At 38.6% G+C, this 23,628-nt stretch overlaps 1 protein-coding gene and 1 long non-coding RNA gene across 6 annotated transcripts in view; both read right to left on the bottom strand.

Moving 5' to 3' along the window:
• Positions 1-23,628, bottom strand: part of LOC147843792 (uncharacterized) — a 1,319,745-nt gene that overhangs the window by 291,289 nt on the left and 1,004,828 nt on the right. The window lies entirely within an intron of this gene.
• Positions 322-21,690, bottom strand: rpain (RPA interacting protein). Of its 5 annotated transcripts, none has more exon segments than NM_001045388.1 (7): positions 322-441; positions 1,560-1,700; positions 9,491-9,554; positions 13,184-13,298; positions 13,918-13,990; positions 18,323-18,505; positions 21,551-21,690. In NM_001045388.1, coding segments are annotated over 7 exon segments (678 nt in total). In that variant the 5' UTR covers positions 21,623-21,690; the 3' UTR covers positions 322-411.

Here is a 23,628-nt window from a genome sequence, read left to right as displayed (position 1 = left end):
ACATGCAGTACAGGTGAATTGGGTAGGCTAAATTGTCCATAGTGTGTGTGAATGTGTGTGTGGATGTTTCCCAGAGATGGGTTGCGGCTGGAAGGGCATCCGCTGCGTAAAAACTTGCTGGATAAGTTAGCAGTTCATTCAGCTGTGGTGACCCCGGATTAATAAAAGGACTAAGCCGATAAGAAAATGAGTGAATGAATATCTTCTGTGGGTGAAATGACATTTGGATTTTTTGGGCGAACTGTGCCTTTAAGACTGAAACATGAACCCGCTTCTGAGCACTGTGAGATTGTCAGCTTCTAAATAAAACAGTGAATCAAATAGGTTTAAAAATAATACTTTATTTCACATAAATATATATTCAGAACATTTAAAAGCCACCCATCAGACTCTCCAGTGTGGATGAACCGCTCACAGGACCACAGACAGATAATCACACACCTGCAACAAACACACACACACACACACACACACATATAAAGAACATTAACCTTTGTGTACTGTTCAAATTGACTACCCTTTGGTTGTGTTGGTGGCTGTTTTTGCCCCATTGACTTCCATTATAATCACTCTTTTTGATTGCAAAGCCATGACTGTTGGGGTGGTTCATTCCGCTGTGGCGACCCCGGATTAATAAAGGGACTAAGCCTACAAAAAAAATGAATGAATGAATGAATAATGTTGGTAGTTTTCCCTAGTGGGAAGAGGTCAAATGTGTCATTATTATTGATCATCAGTCTGCAGCATTAACCCTTCAGATAGGCCTCTGCGAAAAACTCTTTTACATGGAGTTCAGTGGAGTAAAACAGCAGATCATAGTGTGAGTGCAGAAATACACACACGGTGTTTACCAAGCTCTGAGAGCTGAGCTGCTGCTTTTGAGTTTCTCAGACAGGTCAAGGTAAGTGTGCAAAGGTGTCTAACACACTACACTCCATATAAAAGCCAGAAAGTAAGCTTTCTTTGCATTGCAACTGATGATCAACAGTAAAAATGACACATTTGACCTCTTCCCAACAGGACAAACCAGCAACAATCAAGAAAGCATGATTATATGCTGTCATGGCTTTGCAATCAAAATATGTGGAAGTCAATGGGGCAAAAACAGCCACCAACATAACCAAAGGGGAGTGCATTTGAGTGTATTGTTGATTTATTTTACATTTTCAAAGGATTTTCCCAAAAACAATTGATGATTTTGGGAATTAAAGTGTTAAAATCCTGTATATTTTCTAAATTAAAGTAGTTTTGAACAGGACTGAGGTTGATTAACAGATCTATGCAAAACAATCTGATGCAGTTTTACTGCAGTTTGATTCAGTGGATGTTCATCTCTAACATAACAACAGAGTATAGTAAATTTGAACAGCGTGCATCAAAGCATTCTCTCAAAATGTGTGTCAAAATAAGATTTGTCACTAAAAATCACTCTCTTTTACCGAAACACAAAGAAAGCTGTAGCCAAATTAAGCCTCAAAATCAGCCCAGAGTGCATGAAAGCATGCCGATAAGCTGACTGAAAGAGTTTAGAGTTGCTATTCAATGAATCCTATACAAACCTTGCAGCTGATCATGAGGTTTGTTGATTGGTCAGTGTTAAAGGCCATGGAGAAGCTGGGGTTGTGAAGACAGTCCTCCATGTGCTCATTCACTCGTCGTTCTAGAAGATTCTGTAAAACCTCCGATGTGACGTTTCCACCCTGTGGAGACAATTCAAATAAAGAGATTTAGTGTGACGGGTCAGGGTTACCGTGTACTAATCCAGGGGCCTGTTTCAGAAAGGAGGTTAAGTGAAAACTCAGAGTATTTTAACCCTGAAATGAGAGAAACTCTGGGTTTTCGGTTTCAAAATGGCAGGTTTGTTAAACTGGAGAAAGCAGGTTAAATCAAGCCTGTTTCTGAAAGAAATGTAACTTTAAATCAGAGTCAGTTACTGTAGTAACTTACTCTGTGAATCTAACCTGGTCCGGAGCAGGTTTTATTCTCTAAACTCTTAGAGTTTCTGTCGGTCTCCTCCCCTTTTTTAAAGATGAAGCGTATTTCTTCCTGAGCTTTACATTTCCACACACCTATTTTAGAGCTCATTTTGGAGATGCCCATAAAAACGATTGATGGAAACGTCATGATTCACATAACTTTTGAAAATATGCATAATAAAGCATGTGCATAACTGAGTAGGTTAAACTTTTATTTGATAAGATGCGCATAAACTACGAAGTGCACTTAACAAATTACAGTATGTACATTAAAAAAAGTTTGTTAGAGATGATGATGAAAATGTGTGTGAATAGACAAACCAGCAGACTGAGCACACTGCAGAACATCTTAAATGTTGTTTTAGTCATTCTAAAATGCCTTGACTGTTTCAGTATTAGTGTATATTATTAATTAGCTACATCCGAGCGTCTGAAGCGTGTCAAGATCTCCGCGTCTGGCTTCAAACGCCCCCACGTGTTCATTGTGTCTTCTGAGGCGCAAGTATTAAATAAAAAATCATTAACGCAGCTTGTTCTACCGCAGTAAATTCTGTTTTTACTGTTGATATTTGGCGCAAGTTAATCAGGAAGTGACGATTGTGTTCTCTTTGACTCGATAAAAACGCTGCTTTATTCGCATCTTTTAGGCGTTATTCCAGTTTTGCACAAATTTATGTAAGCCTGTATTTTGATGGAAACATAGCTATTGCCTACATTTTTGTCACACACAGAACAAAGTCACGTACAAGGCTTGTCCTTTTTTCCATAAATATTTAGCTTAACCTTCGACATGCACTGTTACTAGATTAATGGGATTTTTATTCTGTCTAAAAATTATTTTTAGCACTGCTTACGTTCTTAAAGTTATATCAACCTCTATCACTTGATCAATAAAAAGGCAGACACACAAGTGCACTGTTAAATCTACTAAAACTGATAAACATGTATAAAAGTTTAGAAAAAAGTATAAACGTCACACATTACATTACTTTTTTTATTATACTTAAATGTTTAAATAATTTAAATAAAACATTACGCATTAACTTGAGCAGCTGTTTTCCCAGGCTAACTGTGTCTGTTTCACTGATGGTTGCTTCTCTTTAAATATATACACTTATATTTGCTATAACTTTGCATGAGCAGATCAAGTTCAGCCGGAGAAAGAAATGCTGATCTCTCTTTTTAAGATGTTGCCATGGTCACTCGTAAAATCTGCGCTCCATTGATAATGCTTTTTTATAGTCACGGTGTGCGCGCTTAACTCTGAGTTGGTCTACTCAAAGTTGATTGATCTAACTCAGATCAGCTGTTCTGAAACCCAAAACTCTGAGTTTTTAATCTCTCGGTAAATCAACTCAGAGTTCAAGTTTAAACTCCGAGTTGTTTGAACCTCCTTACTGAAACAGGCCCCTGGTCTATTGCACTAGCAGTAACAAACTTGGATTAATAACAGTTTAAATAAACAAAACCATTCACTTTATTGTACTTAATCCAGACTAATCTAATTACATTAAAATAATACGAATGAAATCGAAGCTTGTTCATACTGTTTGTTTCACAGTCGATTGCTTTAACAGTAACACACTCTGGTTAATAAATAGTTAATAATAATATTCACTATATTGCGCTTCATCCAGACTAATCTAATTCAATTCAAATAATAATAATAATAAAATTAAAGCTTTAATATTTTTTTTACCCCACTTATTGATTTCACTGTAACACACGCTGATTACTAGATAGTTCATTAAAAGTAGAATAAATTGCACTTCATGAAGACCAATCAAATTAAACTTACTGTACTAAATATTCATATTAATGAGAAATATGCAAGCATGCTGAAAACAACTGTGTAGGATTATTGGTGTTAATACTTTCTCAAATTACTAGTAAATTAGTTTTACAAATAATTACAAAGAAATGTCAAGTAACGCACTGAATTTATTTTGAAATTATTAAGTAGAAAGAAATCTGAATTACAGGTGTCAATTCTAGTTCATGGAGGGCGGCAGCTCTGCACAGTTTAGTTCCAACCCTGCTCCAACACACTTACGCCTAGTTCAGACTGCGTGATTTTAGCCCCGATTTTGGCTCGCTGACAGGTTTTGAGAAATCGCCAACAAATGCCTGAAATCACAGGAAAATCGCTGCTCGTGCACGTGAGTGACAATCACACAGTATGAACGATCAAAGACGCGATCTGAGAGAATCGCCGACAAGTCGCCGATGCCTGTGAGATATTTGGCGTGCTGAATATCTGGAGCTGTCGGCGATTCAAATCATGCCGTGTGAATTAAGTTTTGACTGAAAATAACATCAGCGATCGCCTACAGCCAATGAGAGAGCAGCATTCACTTGTGTGTGCGTGTGTGTACACCTGCTGCAGGCTAGCGGGAGGCTGGGGGAGAAGTTAAAAGCGCTCATTTTCCGTTTATTTGGACCAACGAAATGGAGGAAAAACTAGTGGAGGTTTGACAGGACTCAGGAGCAACAGTGTCTGTTTGACGTTTCATACATAAAGTAATTAGTTTATTATCAAGGTTGAGGAGAAATGGCTAATTCCCTTCAAACCCAGGTGAGCAAATATGTACATGTTCTACCCCATTAAAGGCTTCTTTCTCATTAGGTAGTTAATAACAAAAGATATCCGACGTGTTTTTGGCAGTGAGACGTAGTTTGGACGAAGTTGTCGGCGATTCTTACTATAGTAAAGTCATGCAATGTGAAAGTCCCTGTCGCCGATCCATCTTGCAGTGTAAACAAAGCAGCGACAAAACGCTAGCCCAGATAGTCATGCAGTGTGAAAACATCTGTGACACGACTAGTTTGAAAATCCTGCAGTCTGAACTCGGCATTAAGCTGCGGACACACTGGCATTTTCCTCCCATAGACTTCCATTCACACGCATGCGAATGCGTCAGACCGGAAACGCAGGGTCATGCGTCAAGTTTCGCTGGTTGCTGTGGTGCAAAGGTCAAGGTTGGTGAACTCTGACCTGCGAAATCGCATCACTTGACTGCATGAAACCAACCGAGGATCAAAGCATGACCTCTCTGGAGAGAAATTTAAAGCATGGAGCCATCGCTCGCTTTTTTAATGTCTAATAATCTTGTTTAATCCCGCCCCTTTTTGCAGCGCCGCACGACAGAATTTCGCACACACAAACTCTAGTGTAACCATAGCTTTACCTGTAGGTCTCAAACAAGCTTGAATGACCTAATTAGTTTGATCAGGTGTAAATAATTAATGTTGAAACTAAACCGTGCAGAGCTGCGGCCCTCCAGGAACTGGACTTGACACCCATGATCTAAATAGTACTCAAATTATACTCAAGAGTTCTGCCGAGTGTGATCGCCACAGCGGAATGAACCGCCAACTATTCCTGCATTTGTTTTTGGACTGTGTGGGAAACCCACACTAACACAGGGAGAACATGTAAACTCCACACAGAAATGCCACCTGACCTAGCCAGGACTCGAAGCAGCAACCTTCATGCTGTGAGGTGACAGTGCTAACCACTGAGTCACCGTGCCAACCTCAGATTAATTCAATGTTAAATTTTTTTAACTAATATTACTGAAAAAAAGATTAAATAATAATGTTTTACAGCTGGTATTTTATTCACTAATTTTACTTTTTTTACCACATCTTGAGCAGGAGTCACCACACTTGTTCCTGGAGGGCCGGTGTTCTGCAGATTTTCGCTCCCACCCTAATCAAACACACCTGAACAAGCTAATCAAGGTCTTACTAGGTATACTTGGCTGCGTCCGAAACCGCCTACTACTCAGTAAGTACTGCATTTGACTTTAAATGTACTACTCTGCTATTAAAAAAAGTGTGTTCTATACAGTATGAATGTAAAAAGTATGACTGGAATTCGGACATACTACATCCGCCATTTTGTAATGGTCACGTGATGTACCTGCATCAGTTGTGTCGCTTCACTTCCATTCATGAATTCTCTCGCAGGGCAATATGGGATAGTGCAGCGTGCATGGGATACACACTCCAGAATCTCACCAGGGGTCCGTTCTTCGTACCTCGCTTAAATGATCTAAGATGATTTGGCAGATCCTGGATCTTTTAATCTTGATAACTGATCTCTGGCTAATTTGGTTTTTCAAACAAGTTCGCGAATCAGATTAGAATGTCTGGATGAACTGATCTGAGATCGCTGCGTGTGTTGTGAAGGACAGATCTATCGATCCTCGAAATCATGATCAGCAATGCAACGATTGGCTGACGGCACAGCAGCGTAATGACATCATCTGATTAATATTCAATTATCCATGTGAGCAAAATTGCATCAAATTAGCAGTAAACGACTTGTTAAATATGACACGCAATAACCTTCCACATTTGTTGTGAGCTGCAGGCTTTACACTTCATCATGTATTTCAATGCAAATCAATGTATTTAGTTCTACATTTAGAAAAGATTTTCTTTATTATAGTAGTTGTTTTTTTAATCGGTGTAAAGAATAACTGGTTGTTTACAAAAGCATTTTCATATTGGTAAAGGCGTCTGCAACTTTTGTGAAGCATCAAATCCATGGCATATTAACTGTCAAAACATGTTTATGACTGCATAAATGTATTATTGCTTTAAAAAAAATCACATATTGTGCATTTCTATTATACACAATTTGTACTAAAGCGATCTAAAAAGTTCATATCAATAGGTTTTCTCTTCGCACCACCAGGTGGCAGTCTTTGTACTTTCATTTCGAGGGTGCAGATTGCATAAGTTTTATTAATATGTATAACTTTATTTATTTTATTAATGACTATAACTTATATATATATATATATATAGTTAAAAATATGTACCATTTCCTCAAGTGTATATAACTACTACTGTAAGAAAATATCAGAATTCAGAACATACTTTCTGTATTATCTTTGCTTGAACAAGCCGATCTAATCCTGTTTATATTAATTGAACCTGCTCCCGATCAGGTTTGATCTAGCAGAACTGTTGCTATGACAACAACTCTCGGATCAGCTTTGAAGAACGAAACGATCCTGGATCGTGTCAAATCGTCAATATCCAAATCCAGCTAACTGAGTAATCCACGTACGAAGAACGGACCCCAGAAGTAGTAGGTCATCCGGGGACTTTTCGCATACTAATTTTCAAACTCTATGAATTCAGACATACTACTTGGCCTGCACACTGATTTTAGCGTACAATATAGTATGGAAGTATGTGATTTCAGATGCAGCCCTTGAAACATCCAGGCAGGTGTGTTGAGGCAAGTTGGAGCTAAACCCTGCAGGGACACCTGCCCTCCAGAAACTAGATTGGTGACCCCTATTGTAGAGCAGGGGTTCCCAAACTTTTCAGCCCGCGACCCCCAAAATAACAATGCCAGTGACTTGCGACCCCCAATATCCTCTGAGGTGGTTATAAATACAGAAACCTTGCATGCAATGACGCAGACACACCAATTAAATTTGTGTCAGTGCTTTAAATGTGCTAGAAAGTATAACCTGATGTTATAAAATCAAAATGCATCTGACGCTATTGCTGCCTTTAATATACTGTAATTACCCCAGGGGTCGCAATCCAATAGAACTAGTAACTATAAGCTACTATAGTAACTATATAGTAACAATAAACTACTATTTTTATTTTCAGTATACTTATGGATAAAATATGTTAATTCTTATGGTTTAATAAAAATAAAAAGATTTTTGGAAATCACCAGGCGACCCCCCTTCATTGCCCCGCGACCCCTCGGGGGGTCCCGACCCCCACTTTGAGAACCATTGTTGTAGATGTAGTGAGTCAACGGATCGTTCCAGAACCGAACAAGCCACAGACCATGTTATCCTTAAAAGATTGGTTGGTGCCTATATGTCTGAGCTTTGATTTCATTTTCAAAGCAATCCACAGGCACCCAGCAAAAGGCAATCCACAGAATAACTAGCCAGTCAACATCACAGTTGCGTGTTAATTAACTTTACACCTTAAAACAATAAGAGGCTCTACAATCAAAAACCCACCAAACCGGTTTTTGAGAAGTACCTTTTGGTTCGCGTGCCCTTTGGCGTCTGCAAGGAATACACATTCTCAGGCAGACACAGAAGCGATCAGAAACACTTCCAAAGTTTAATGGACATTTAAGTAAAACAGTTTATTTGAGTAATGTACGTTTGCTTTATGTTTCTGTAGGTTTTTGTGTGTACATGTTCCATGTGTTTAACAAAACTGTTATGGATAGTTATTGAGTAATAGCCCTCAGTGACAAATGAAATCTACAGAATGTTTGTGTGATATTTCATGTTTGGTATTGATTGAAAGCTAGGAACGTTTCAAATGCATTGGTTTATATGAAGAAACCATATTATGAAAGGTGTCCATGTTATGAGACTTTATTTTAACAACTATGCTATCAAAGCAGCACCGACACAATTTGTCAACCCGGCCTCCTAGAGGGCAGAATTGGGGTGTGACTCCACCCCGCACCTTATCTGATTGGACAAGTATTGTGTAGACCCAGCCTCTACCAAAGCCTATAAAACTTTGAACAAAGGAATTTCATCGTCGTCTTTTGCCGGTCATCTTTGCCAGTCGTCACCGCCGTCGCTGCCCGGACGTCGCTCTTCTCGTGCTGTGGCCGTTACATCGCCTCGCCGGAAGCCTCGTTACATCACGGAGCAGACCGCGACCTTCACTTGCTGCCGGCTCGACCCCCGATCTGCTTGTGCAACCGCTTCAACAACAAGCCATCGGGTCAACACATCCAAACTCCGAAACTCATCATAACTACAGGAACCCAGGAAGGACTTCGAACGCCGCCTTGTCCAACATCCGTATCCCTAGCAACCGACTAAGGAAACCCCTCTTCACCGACAAGGGAATTCCCTCACGTCACTGAAGTTGCTACGCTGACCAATCAGCTTCGCCGGGATTTCCCTTTGGACCAGTCGAGGAAACCAAATTCCATCAGAACGCAAGTAGCACAAACAAGGTTTCTACCCATTACTGAATCTGGTGTGAATTATGTTTAAGTAGTAAAGAATAGCAAAATTCTCTGTTTTTATGGTTTCTCTCAGGTTGCAATGCTAAGAACTTAGCAAAGGCTAGAAGTTAAATCCACTCAGTCATAACTCTCCTCAAACTGCTTGTGCGTGTGTGTATGTATGTGCATTTGTTTGTTTTACGTAGATTAGTACTTTGTGTTATAGAGTAGCAATAAACTTTTGTTTCGTTTTAAGATCCGTGTTGGTGTGTTGTGTGCTTTATAAGTTAATGCCTCAGCTTCAGATACTGCTACCTTGCTCATTAAATAATTAGATACTGTTTTTATATTGTTATTGTTGGCCACGTAATAATATAATACAGGATTGCTTTACACTAAACGTTCTATTTGCTGGACAAATACTAAAGTTAAGTGTAAGCTTTAAATAATTCTATGTGAATCATGTTCGAATCTTTGATTCGAATCCCCAAAGTTTAAACATGATTTAAACCAAAGAGCTGATTCTTACATAGAGTATACTTACAATAGTGTTGACATAAAGGCCACATGAACACATTGTGAAATGACTGTTGACTGTCAGGTTATTCCTGCAGAAAGAAAAAAAAAAAAAACAATGAAAACATTACACATACAGCATAAAACTAAATTATGAGCTGTTTAATGATCACATTTTATTAATTATTAATTTATTGTATTTAAAATTTTCCCAAGTGCTGTTTTTCAACATTTATAAACTCATTTCTAATAACTGATTTCTTTCCCATGATGGCAGTACATACTATTTACTTTTCAAGACACTAGTATTCAGCTTAAAGTGATTAAGGGTGCTTTCACACCTACGCTTTTGTTTCGGAACCTGTCCCGTTTGCCCAGTTAGAGCGGTTCATTTGGCATATGTGAATCCACCAATCGCGCTCGGATCCGCGCCAAAACAATCGCTCTGAGATCGCTTGAATGAGGTGGTCTCGGTTCGATCGATCTTTGTCAGTCACGTGCGTTTGTTGTGTGTGACGTCACACCGGCGCCATTTTTGTGGTATCGCTTTGCGTGACAACTTGAGAGAGACACATAACGCAAGAGAGATGCATGCCATAAAAAGGTCAAGCTGGAGAAGTACAAGAAAATCGAGAGCACGCAGTACTGCAATAAACTAAACAAAAATGCCAGGGATCGTCATTTTGATAAACTGACTTACATGCAGGGTATAGATCCGTTTGAATTAACTGCAAACCAACGGAGTGCGCTGCTGCCGCCAAACGAACTCTGGAGCGGATTGATTGTAGTGAGAAAGCGATACGATCCAAGCCCGGCTATATCATAGTGTTTTATGGATATGTAATAGGCATACGGCTATATGAGGAGAGAATTATAAGTAGGGCGGGAGGTCATTCAACAGACATCCCAAGTCTCCTGATAGTTCCGGGAGTCGCGCCTCTCCATCCCGGTCCTCAAATATATCAAGCTCCCTTCTCACCCCTCCCCACCGCATCCCTCCTTGCTTTTCAGACACGTTGCACGCACCTTGTAAAACACCGCCAAACCACCACCTGCCCCTCACAGCTAAGCTTTACTCACACGTGACTTGTTTTAGCTGTTCTTGGTCTGTTTAGAAACTTTGCCGTGTGAAAGTGAACTGCATCAAGAGCAAAGAGCAACAATGTAACCATTTCAATCCCTGTTTCAGAACAACTGCATGAATTTTAGGTGTGAAAGCACCCTTAAAGGCTTAACTAGGTTAATTAGGGTAAAGTTAGGGCAATTAGGGAAGTCATTGTGGTTTGTTCTGTAAACAATCTAAAACAGTTGGTGCCACTGGTGTAGCAGTAAGTGCTTGGACACATGCCCTCAGGTGCTCACGGCGACCAGAGTTTGATTACCGCATCATGGTCCTATGCCGATCCTTCCCCTCTCTCTGCTCTTCACTTTCCTGTTAATACTCTCTACTGTCCTATCAATTAAAGGTGAAAACCCCGAAAAAATTAAACAATCTAAAACACAATATTGCTTAAGAGGGCTATTAATACTGTCCTTAGCAGTTTTTACATGCATTTACTTTTATTCCAGCTAGGGCTGGGCGATATGGTGAAAATGCAATCTCAAAAATTATTTTTCATATTAAACAATAACGATATATATTTTAATACAAGTTGTTGATGCTTCAGGATTTAAAAGAGTACCGCAACAATGACCAAAGCCACAAAAATTAGAGGGTCCGTTAAACGACATATCATTTTAGCCAGATACATTTTTGGTAGCCAAAAAAATCTCCAATATCAACACACTTCTAGATTTCCATTGTGGCACATTTCTTTTTCTTTTTTTTAACTGTGTATATGCTTATTTCATGCGGCCGCCATTTTAAAGAACCAAAGCGAAGCTACGGTGGGAAGAAGCCCGGAAGTATAGGACCTGCACTGTAAACATTGCAGCAACATGCTGTGGACTAAAAACCTCCGGCTGTTGCCGAGATTTCAAAATGCAGAAATGGTGTAAACATCACTTTAATATCATTCAGTTCAGTTTAATTTAAACAATTAAAAGCAAATTAGGCATCAAACAACATCACAATCTCTTTCAGAGTAATATGCTCAAGTGTCCTCCTAGGCTTCAGTTCATGGCACTAGTTAAACACTGTGAGGACGCTTTCCTGCTTCAGCCTATGTAACCCAGTGAGCAATAAAACACTGCAGTCCTCTGTAGCACACCCTCGTGTTGTCTGTAATACTTTTGTCCTGGTACTGAAGTTTTAAACCCGGCTAACATTGAAGCGCCGCTGAGCGAGGATGACTCGACTGATCTTCACGGCTGCTTCGCACTCCAGTCTCCGTCTATCTGTGTTTGCACTCAGTTTACCGCTCTTCACCCAGTGCAAACACAGACACACAGAGAACAGTAAACAGCAGAGGGTGAACTGATGACCTTCTCGGCCAATCACAAGCATTTCTGTTGAGCACGTGAACACAATGGCAAATTAGTACTGTTTTAAGAACGCCATCAACAGTGCCTTAAATGTTAGCGGGAAATTGACGGTTTTTCTTTTAATTCAGTATCATGACGAGTCTAATATAGTGAAAGAATCAGTTCATTGACACGAGTTTGATAAACGGCATCTAAACCGTGTTTTGGGGAAAGAAAACGTTGCTAACTAATAATAATAATAATTCCTTACATTTATATAGCGCTTTTCTGGGCACTCAAAGCGCTTTACACAATGGTGGGATCTCCTTATCCACCACCAGTGTGCAGCATCCACCTGGATGACGCAACGGTAGCCATTTTGCGCCAGACCACACACCACACACCAGCTGATTGGTAGAGAGGAGACGGAGTGATGCAGCCAATTGAATACTAGGATGGTTAGGAGGCCATGACGGATAGAGGCCAGTGGGCAGATTTGGCCAGGATGCCGGGGTTAAACCCCTACTCTTTTTCGAAGGACATCCTGGGATTTTTAACGACCACAGAGAGTCGGGACCTCGGTTTAACGTCTCATCCGAAAGACGGCGCTCACTGAGCAGTATAACATCCCCGTCACTATACTGGGGCATTAGGACCCACACAGACCACAGGTTGGGCGCCCCCTGCTGGTCTCAGTAACACTACTTCCGGCAGCAACCTAGCTTTCCCATGTGGTCTCCCATCCAGGTACTGACATTAGCTTAGCTTCAGTGGGCGACCATGTGAGAGTTGCAGAGAGCTAGCTGCCGGCTAGTGCCATTTCCCTTAACTTAGCTGAAAATGAGCTCTGATATCCCTTTTTACATTCACCATGCATTCAGAACGGACCTTCAGGTCACTCGTAGGACGGTGGAATAATACATTTGTCACTTTATCTTCGCTGATAAGATATTCAGCCAAGTACACAACATTCCTATGTAACTCCCAACGATACGTCCGGGTTTCTTCCCACCGCAGCCTCGACTTTGCTTTTAAAAATGGCATTAGCATGAAATCCGTTTATTGGTCTAAGAGCCAGAGCTTATTGTTATTGACATACATTTTTAATCGTGATTCGATATAACATCTTTATTAACCCAGCCCTAATTCCAGCCAAACTAAATGAACAGACTTTCTCCAGAAGAAAAATACAATAGGAAAAACTAAGAAACAGGTCCTTGCCATGTTAAACATCACTTGGGAAATATTACAAAAATAAAAATGGTCTTCAACTCTAGATGCTGTAGAAAACGTTGGATTTGCTGATAATAAGACTTACGCATGACATACAGGGCAGATGATCTGTCCACCTAGATCCATTCCCTCCAACACTGAATCTAAATACTGCTCTTCATACCGCATGCTGTTATTATATTCCTCTAGAATTGCGAGCTCTGATGGAGACACAAAAATGAGTATTAAAGGGGACCTATTATGCAAAAATCACTTTAATAAGGGGTTTAAACACAGTTGTGTGTCAGCAGTGTGTGAATATATCCAGCATCTAATGATAAAAATGAATTAACTCTATTATTTATGATCAGACTTGATGAAAACAGTCTGCAGAAACACTTTGATTGACATTCTAGATTTGTATGATGTCATCAGAGCGGGAAAGCCCTGCCCACTGGTGCCCATCTCTCCTTCATTAGCATAGAATGTTAGTCTTGTTTTTGAACCTGCCAATATGCTGACACAAAGGCATGTGTAGCTCCGCCCTGTTTTGAAAAGAGCACAATCTCATTTGAATTTAAAGAGACAGTCACCAATACAGCACAATTAGGATCAAAGCCTAAGGGGCCGTATCAGAGAGTTACATTATTTGTGTGGTATTTTGAGCTGAAACTCTACACACACTAGGGACATCAGCCTTATTTTACATCTTGTCAAAATAGGTCTCCTATTACACACAATCTGCACACCTTTTAACCATCATAACCATCATGTAAAAAAAATAAAAAATAAAAAATAAATTAAAAAAAAAAAGAAAGAAAAGAAAAAGATAAAGCCAACCTTGTGCTATGAGCTCCTGCTGAATTTCCTCAAATGCTGAAAGTTCGTCAAACTCTTGTTGTTGTGTGTAAACCTGAAAAGTAAAAACACAAGCACAAAGGCATCATTCAACCAATCTTGACACTGGTTTCATGTGCTCTCCTGTACGTCCATCATACTGGACATCTCAGATTAGTTTAAATCTAATCCAAAAAAAAAAACACTAAATATAATTTTCCAATATTGTGCAGCCCTAGCCCTAGTAATTTTGTGTTTTCAGGCAAATAGCTGCGTATCAAGCAGAATAAAGTACATCCAGGAGGGTTGTTTTTGCAGAATAAATCCTTCAGAGTTATATAATACTGCTGCGTTTTGCACAAACCTGTCAGGCTTTATTCAACAACAACAGTCATGGATGTACTTCATGTCTTACATACAACTGAAGTCAAAATTGGACTCCTGGAATTTTTCTTTTTCAGATATTTCCCAAATGATGTTTAACAGATTCAGGAATTTTTCACAGTATTTCCTATACTAATTTTTCTTCTGGAGAAAGTCTTATTTGTTTTATTTCAGCTGGAATAAAAGCAGTTTTGAATTTTTTAAAAACTATTTTTGGGACAAAATTATTAGCCCCTTTAAGCTATATTAGTTTTGGATTGTCTCCAGAACAAACCTAATCACCCTAACTTTACCCTAATTAACCTAGTTAAGCCTTTAAATGTCACTTTAAGCGGTATAGAAGTGTCTTGAAAAATATCTGGTCAAATATTATTTACTGTCATCATAGCAAGGATAAAATAAATCAGTTATTAGAGAAGAGTTACTAAAACTTATGTTTAGAAATGTGTTGAAGTAGTAGTATTCAGCAACATCAGCAATTGAGTATTGTTTTTAGTTTGAAAGTGTGTATTTTCTGGTACTATGGCCTTTAACATCTGGCTAAGGAACCACTAATGAAAACAAGTCTTTGGGTACATTTATGTTCTTGGGGAAAGTGTTTTTACTTATAATATTTTATTAAGCAGAAACTTAAATGACAGTAAGTACAAGACATGAACTGAATAGTATAATCTGCTGGTTTTGAACATATTGTAAAAATGAAATACCAGTCATGTAAACAACTGAACTATTACCCTAAACCCAACCTGAATTGACCCTACAAAAAGAGTAAATAAAAATAAAATAAATTAATAAAAAATAAAAAACGGGAGTGGGGAGGGTTAAATCTAAAAAGAAGGTATGGTTTCGACCAAAGAAATCACAGGGTTTCACATTTTTTACATAAACTGAAAGAGTTCCTATTAGAGCGTTTAATTTTTTCCAAATGCAAAAAAAGACATTGGGTCTTTCAGCCAGGAGAGATTTGCAGGGGCAAATGGGGATTTCCAATTTAGCGATATTTGTCTTCGGGCTAGCAATGAGGCAAAAGCAATAATATCAATATGGCACTTATTATATAAAGCGTCATTAGAACAGGGTACCGCCAGGATCCTCCAAATGAAATTCAAGGCTTTTAAAAGACCTTTTTAATGCCATTTCAAGTTAAATTCAATGCCAACTTCGTACCCATTCTGACAGACGTGTTGAAAAAAAAAAAAAAAAAAAAAAAGAAGTAAAATCTGTGTAAATGTTGAACCCTAGAAGATAATTACGTAAAAGTGACTACTTGAATTGAATAAAACATTTTATTTAAATTGTCAGTTATATTTAATACACACGCAACACAGCCGCGGGAATGCAGAACTGTATCCAGAAGTATTGTTGCAACAGCCGAGAGGAGAGGAAGTCACGACAGCAGGTCAAATGGGCCACAGTGAGAGAGAGAGAGAGAGAGAGAGAGAGAGACAGAAAAAGAGAGAGAGAGAGAGAGAGAGAAATAGAGTTTACATTCATTCTCTCAATCGCAGTGAAATAGGGGCTTCTGGTGTAAGTGTCAGTGAAAGACTGTCCAGAAAACACGTGGTGAAATTTGGCACAGTTTCTGCGTTTTTAAATAGTTGGAGCGTTGTAAATACTTGCACTCGCCTCCTCGCCATAGTAAGCTACAGCAACACACTTTCTCCAATGACGTGGAGCGCGAGATGCACTCAGCGTTACGCTAAATACATTTTTTTATCAGCCTACATTAGTAACAGTTAATTTTGTTATAGTATGAACTTTAATCCTATTGTGGAAATATAAATTTCTATCAACTAATTCCAAATGAACAATAATCTACGTATAACTAAAAAGTTATATTCTCTGGTTTTTAATTATATAATTTCATTAACATCCCAGCTAGGAAGGACATTAACCTTTTGTCTTTCTGATTACAGGCTAAGCCAAAGTAATGCAAATTATCAGTTTCACAGCATGGGGTGTCTATTGTTTACTCTTTTCAATCAAATGGTCAGGCGGTTTTGTCTCCAGAACATGATAAGATCAGACCGGAAAAAGCAGTTTACCATGCTGACTCCAACCCTTAATTTGCATGCTTTGTTTAGCCAAATCCCCTCCTCCTAAGAACACAATATAGACATGAAATCTTCAGACTATTTGCAGACTTGTGAGAGACTTGTGAAAGAACTTGCAGACTGCGGACCTCTAGTAGGCTCTTGCAGACACATTAGACATCTTGAAGACGCTGTATGACTGCAGATTAACCAACACGTCTCAATAAAGGAATTCTGCTTGTTTCGAGTCTCCTGGACTGGGTTCTCTCTTCTTCTTTTCACTCATTCATTTATTTTTTTACAACACTATGAAGGGCAAAAATAAAAAGACTTTGTATACCAAATTCAAGGCTATTAAGGCTTTAATTTGAGATGATCAAATTTAAGACTCTTCTAATGCTTTTAAGACCCCGCGGGTACTCTGGAGAAGGTAATCCAAAAATTGCTATTATTGGGCAGGATTTCACAGGAATATTAAGAGCCCTTGATAGTATGTCAAAGAAAGAAGACCAAAAGGAAGTCAATTTAGGGCAGGTGTAAAATGTGCGGGGACAAAGAGCATCTATTACAGCTGTCATCAGCTGTTAAAGAAAGTTTTTTTAGTTTTGCTTTGGTGTAATGGATTCTATGAACAATTTTAAACCGAACAATGTTTAAATGAGCACAAATACAGACGGAGCTAGCTTTTCGCTAGGATATTATTCCATAGCTCCTCATCAAGTTCCATACCTAGCTCTCCCTCCCAAGTATCCTAACGCCTCATTCACAAGGGGCTTCAGCGCCAACGCTTGACTGAAAGTGTGTCTGAAGTTGGGGCTGAAGCGATCGTCATAGAAGCGTCAGCCAATGAAATTCAGTCAGCAATAGGCCACTGTCCAGGTGGTGTATTTGCATACAGCGATCTGATTGGCTGACGCTTCCATCGGCGTTTGAAAAGTTGAGCTAGTCCCAACTTCTGCAGCGAGCAACGCCTCTAAAGCGGCGCCGACGGATCCACAATGCAGTTCGGCAACGACTAACGTCACACATTCAAAGTGAATGGGAAGCGTTGACGCTGACGACCCGTGTGAATGGGGCGTAAGTGCAAAAGTCAAGGCACATGTGTAGAACGAAGCAGGCCATAGATGGAGGCAATGCGGTTCTGAGAATTTGTAAGCCACTAAGAGTATTCTCTGGTTTGTGGGGGAATGTAGTAAAATATTTTTGAGCAAAATTGAAAATAACGGAATAAATTTATTCATTCATTCATTTTCTTTTCAGCTTAGTCCCGCTATTAATCTGCGGTAGCCACAGCGGAATGAACCGCCAACTTATCTCGCATGTTTTTACGCAGCCACAATCCATCTGTTGGAGCCATTTGTGATATTTATATTTTATCTGTTGCATGATTAAGATCAATAATATTATGCAGTATTATTCCGCGTCACGGATCAAGTGGTTTAGTGATATGGATTAACTCCACTTACACGTCACGTCAGTTCACCTGCTTGCGTAAGGGCACACAGGTGAAGGGTGATCGGCTGGCAGGAATAGCAGGGAAACCGTTTTTTGATCGTGTTTTGTTTGTAGCATTTGTAAGAGAAATAAAATGAATCTTGAGATATAAATGCTTGGACAAGTCGTCAACATCACTGCTCCTGTCAAAACGGCTCCATAATAACCAGATGATGCCAGAGACCGTTATACCATCTCTGGGAAAACGGAACAAACTCGATTTGGAAATGTTAAACCTTTCCAACAACTCATTGATTGAGACAAATAAGTGGTCCTGCAACAGATCGAGCAGCAATACTAAACCCCTCCATAACAGAGGGCAAGAAAAGATGGTTGCTGCAGATAGGAGCGAATGTTGACAATGTTTGCAGTTTAAAGTGATGATGAAACTGTTTCCAGACTTTAAGTGAAGAGCGTTCTTGGGGAATGCTGATTAAGGTACACTGTCCCTGGTTGAGAAATAAATAAACTGATTTAGAAGAGAGCTGAATACACACATCTGGGATGGGGTTTCCGTTCCAGAGCGAGGGCAGGCTGTGGCTGGACTTTAAAGCGCTCCACTCCTCCTCCATCACCTCCTGCACCAGCAGAGAACGCTTGCCGTCTCCAGAGGAGTCCGTCATCTGTCTGAACTTCTCCAGCAGCCGAGAGCGACTGTTCTTTAGACGCTCCACACAGCGCTAGAGATAAACACAGACAGACGGACACAGAGTTCAGGGGTCCGTTCTTCATACGTGGATTACTCAGTTAGCTGGATTTGGATATTGACGATTTGACACGATCCAGGATCGTTTCGTTCTTCAAAGCTGATCTGAGAGTTGTTGTCATAGCAACAGTTCTGCTAGATCAAACCTGATCGGAAGCAGGTTCAATTCATATAAACAGGAGTAGATCGGCTCAGTTTAAGCAAAGATAATAGAGAAAGTACCGAACTATGATATTTTCTTACAGTAGTAGTTATATACACTTAGGAAAATAGTTAAAAAAATTAACTATATATATATATAAAGTTAGTTATTAATAAAATAAATAAAGTTATATTATTCATAATCATTCCATACAGCGATTAAAAAAACGGCTACTGTAATAAAGAAAATATTTTCTAAATGTAGAACTAAATACATTGATATCCATTGAAATACATGATGAATACTCTTGTCTTGACACATGAGTGTAAAGCCTGCAGTTCACAACAAATGTGGAAGGTTATCGCGTGTCATATTTAACAAACCGTCGACTGATAATTTGATGTAATTTTGATCACATGGATAATTGAATATTAATCAGATGATGTCATCACGCTGCTGTGCCGTCAGCCAATCGTTGCATTGCTGATCATGATTTCGAGGATCGATAGATCTGTCCATCACAACACGTGCAGCGATCTCAGATCAGTTTATCCAGACATTCTAATCTGATTCATGAACTTGTTTGAAGAACCAAATTAGCGAGAGATCAGTTATCAAGATTAAAAGATCCGGGATCTGCAAAATCATCTTAGATCATTTAAGCGAGGTACGAAGAACGGACCCCAGTTTCAGTTTCCTTTATTTATGACATTCAAATCATCACAATAGAATTGTAATGCAGAACGAAATTACGTTGCGACAGACCCAACAAGAACATAAAAAACATCATTATACAAACACTATAAAATCCTAACATGATAAATAAGCTTTTATAATTCCATAAAAATATAATTATATCAGATAACCAATTTTTTAAAAATCTCTGAAGAGAATAACTTAATACTTAAATACCTATTTCACCATTTGTTGTAATATTAACAATTTATGCTAGTTTAACAAATTTATTTATTTTTAACACTAGCTATCAACAATGCTTAAGAAATGGTATTATTTAAAAGTCTTATAATGACAGGATAAAAACTCTCGAAACCGCACTGATTTGCTCCTCAGGCTTCTGTAACGCCTGCCTGATGGCATGAGTGAGAGCAGGCTATGACCAGGGTGGGTTTGATCCCCTAAAATGTTATTTGCCCTAGACAGACAACGGCGTTGGTAAAGTTCCTCGATAGATGTCATTTTGACTTCAACAGACCTTTCAGCTGACTTTATGATCCTCTTAATGGTGTTCATGTCAGACACACTGCTATTCTCTTACCAAAGACAGATGCCATTAGTAAGATCACTCTCAACAGCTCCTCTGTAAAAAGTTGAGGATTGATTGGCTGAGGTGTGCTCTTTTCAACCTTCTCAGAAAGTGCAGTCGCTGGTGCGCTTTCTTCGCAAGACAAATGGCATGGAGAGACCAAGTCCGGTTCTCAGTAACATGGACCCCCAGGAATTTTATCTGCTGTACAGTCTCCACAGCAGTGTTATTAATATATACAGGAGAATAAGTGGGGCGTTTCTTCCTGAAGTCGATCACCAACTCTTTAGTTTTTTCAACATTCAGAACTAAGTTGTTATCCTGGCACCACTCTGTGAAGAGCTGTACTTCCTCCCTGTTGTTCCTCTCATCATTATCCTGGATGAGACCCACTATTGTGGTGTCATCAGCATATTTAATAATGTGATTAGTGCTAAGTTTTGCACTACAATCATGGGTCATCAGAGTGTATAGCAGTGGACTCAAGAAGCACCCCTGAGGGGAGCCTGTATTGAGCAGAGTGGTAGATGACGATGCATTTATTATGGTTAAAGTTGACCGTGACAAAAGAAATAACAAGTATATTAATTGATGTATAAATAAAATAAGAAATGGATCAACAATGCAAAATATATAATTTACAACACTTTTTCTAAATTTCACAGTTCATTTTATTTGAGTTTACATCCCTTTGTGTGTAAAGAATAGTTTGAACTGTTAGTCTGCATGAAAATTACTTGATTTATACTCGAAGTAAAATAAACACAATGATTCACCTTAAATGACTAACAATAGCACTGTCATGATTCCTTTAGTTTTTCCTGTTTGTTTGATTTATGAAAAAAGGGAAAAATATACTGTAGCTATAATGTTAAATAACACTATTTAACATTCATTCATACAGCTGCTCTTGTTTGCAAAACACACATAACATGGAATATATGGTAACACTTTACAATAAGGTTCATTAGTTAATGCATTTACTAACCTGAACAACACATGTACAGCATTTATTAATCATAACTGAACATTTACTAATGCATTGTTGACATACAAGTCCATGCTTGTTAACATTAGTTAATGCACCATGAGTTAACATGAACTAACAATGAACTACTGTATTTTCATTAACTAACATGAACAATTACAGTAGTAAATGTAATGTTCATTGTTTGTTCATGTTAGTAAATGCATTAATTAACATTAACTAATGAACCTTATTGTAAAGTGTGACCGAATATATATTAATATCAAACATGTAAGACTTCAACCACTCATTTTAACCTACTTATTTATTTATTTTTTAACCCTAAAGTTCCTAAGGAGATATTTTATTAGCTTATTATACAGGTTTTGACTTGTTAAACCATTCACGATTTATTATTGCGGTATAAAATAACCCTTTTTAAAATGTTTAAGATAAATTAAACATGACCACTGTCATTAAACTAACAATACAATGAAAAAAATACAATACACTGTAGCAACGCAGCGTCCTTTTTAAATTAATTGCGTTGTGTAGGGAAAATATAATTGTATATTTCTCTAATAACACTATTGTTGACAGTTTTCATGAGCTTCTCTACCACTGCACTAGTAAACATGACATTTACCTTCCGGTATGTTTCTTTCCATGGTGGAGTCGTGCCTTTATACATGGATCTGTGTCTCTGTACCGCGTCCATTCTTCAATTAATACGAAAACAACACTCGTAGCAGAGCTCAAGACCTAAGAACATAAAAATAAAGCCATCGGCTGCTCGCTAATCAGCCATTTATATTCTTCCGCTGACGCGCTGCATTTCCGGGAAGCTGTTTAAGCGCTCATGGGATTTGTAGTCCGTCATTTAACAATTTTACATACATAATATGCATCTCAAGAATAAAAAAGAACAGTTTTTAAATAAATTGGGAAAAAAATAACAATAATAATGATAAAATAAAAACAATAAAGGGGCTTTGAAAATCTAATTAACTTATAAAAGGCCAGAAAAGACATAAGCTTAAGGGCGTTTTTTTTTTTTACATTCACCAATTTTACAGATTTGCAAAGAAGTTTTACCTCATTCAACCACTGATTGAAGTTAGGAGTAGATTTGAACAATCTGCATTGGTGAATAAAGAATTTTCCAAAACATAATAGAACATTGACAGCAAAATGAAAGTCTTTGTTTTCAAGGAAGATACCAAACTTAACAGTCTTAACAGTGAGGGGAGGGAAATGTATATTCCTGGACCATAACCACGCCTGTAGCTCTGACCAAAAGGGAAACCCCATGTCACAATGATTAAAAACATGTTCCAAACTCTCTCTTTTTTTCTGCAAAACACAATTATTCACATCTAAATTAAATTTTAATGTTAAATCGTTGGTAGGTTAAATCTCATTTAATATTTTAAAGCTCACCTCCTTTAGGAGGAGGAAAAGATAAATAATCTTTCCTTATTCTTTTAATTTTTATTAATTCATTCATTCATTCATTTTCTTGTCGGCTTAGTCCCTTTAATAATCCGGGGTCGCCACGGCGGAATGAACCGGCAACTTATCCAGCAAGTTTTTACGCAGTGGATGCGCTTCCAGCCGCAACCCATCTTCGGGAAACATTCACACACACATTCACACACTCATACACTACGGACAATTTAGCCTACCCAATTCACCTGTACCGCATGTGTTTGGACTGTGGGGGAAACCGGAGCACCTGGAGGAAACCCATGCGAAGGCAGGGAGAATATGCAAACTCCACACAGAAACGCCAACTGAGCCGAGGATCGAACCAGCGACCTTCATGCTGTGAGGCGACAACACTACCTACTGCGCCACTGCCTCACCCTCTTTTAATTATTAACATTGTTAAAATCTTTAAATAGGAATTCTCTGCTAATTAGGTTGGGAAATTGTGACTGTAAAATCAAGTTCTTAATGATTTTGTTAGTGCATTATCACAGAAAGCATAACTATTGACAGACAGTCGCCTCAATTTTGGAGAAGTCCCAGAATATAAAATATGTTCTTTAACTAATGACCTTAAAGCTACTGGAAGGGCACTGTATTATAAAGCTTTACAATACATTGCTACTGAAGTTTCTTACAAAACTCTCTATGCAATCGCAAAATGTTATATTCGTGCAAAAAAATGTGCAACTGCCCAAATCCCTCTAGTATTCCATTCCTCAAAAAATACTGACTTTTAAAAGGATATTTCAGTCAGATACAGGGTTTTTTTAGTTTGATGGCTTCATTTTCCACGTATGTTATGGTGTTTCATTTTTAATTGTTTGCAATAACAAATATTACATTTAAATAAGTGTCTAAATTACTTATATATCATCCGTTCATTAATTTTCTTGTCGTCTTAGTCCCTTTATTAATCCATGGTCGCCACAGCGGAATGAACCGCCAACTTATCCAGCAAGTTTTTACGCAGCGGATGGCCTTCCAGCCGCAACCCATCTCTGGGAAACATCCACACACACATTCACACTCACACTCATACACTACGGACAATTTAGCCTTTACCGCATGTCTTTTGACTGTGAGGGAAACCGGAGCACCCGGAGGAAACCCACACGAAGGCAGGGAGAACATGCAAACTCCACACAGAAACGTCAACTGAGCCGAGGTTCGAACTTTTGAGATTAATAAAGAGACTTAGCTGACAAGAAAGTGAATCAATATATTTTTTATATT

This window comes from Danio rerio, chromosome 5 (assembly GCF_052040795.2).
Source record: "Danio rerio strain M-AB ecotype USA chromosome 5, GRCz13ab, whole genome shotgun sequence".
NCBI classification, from domain to species: Eukaryota; Metazoa; Chordata; class Actinopteri; order Cypriniformes; family Danionidae; genus Danio; species Danio rerio.
This window is presented reverse-complemented; position numbering and strand designations above follow the sequence as displayed.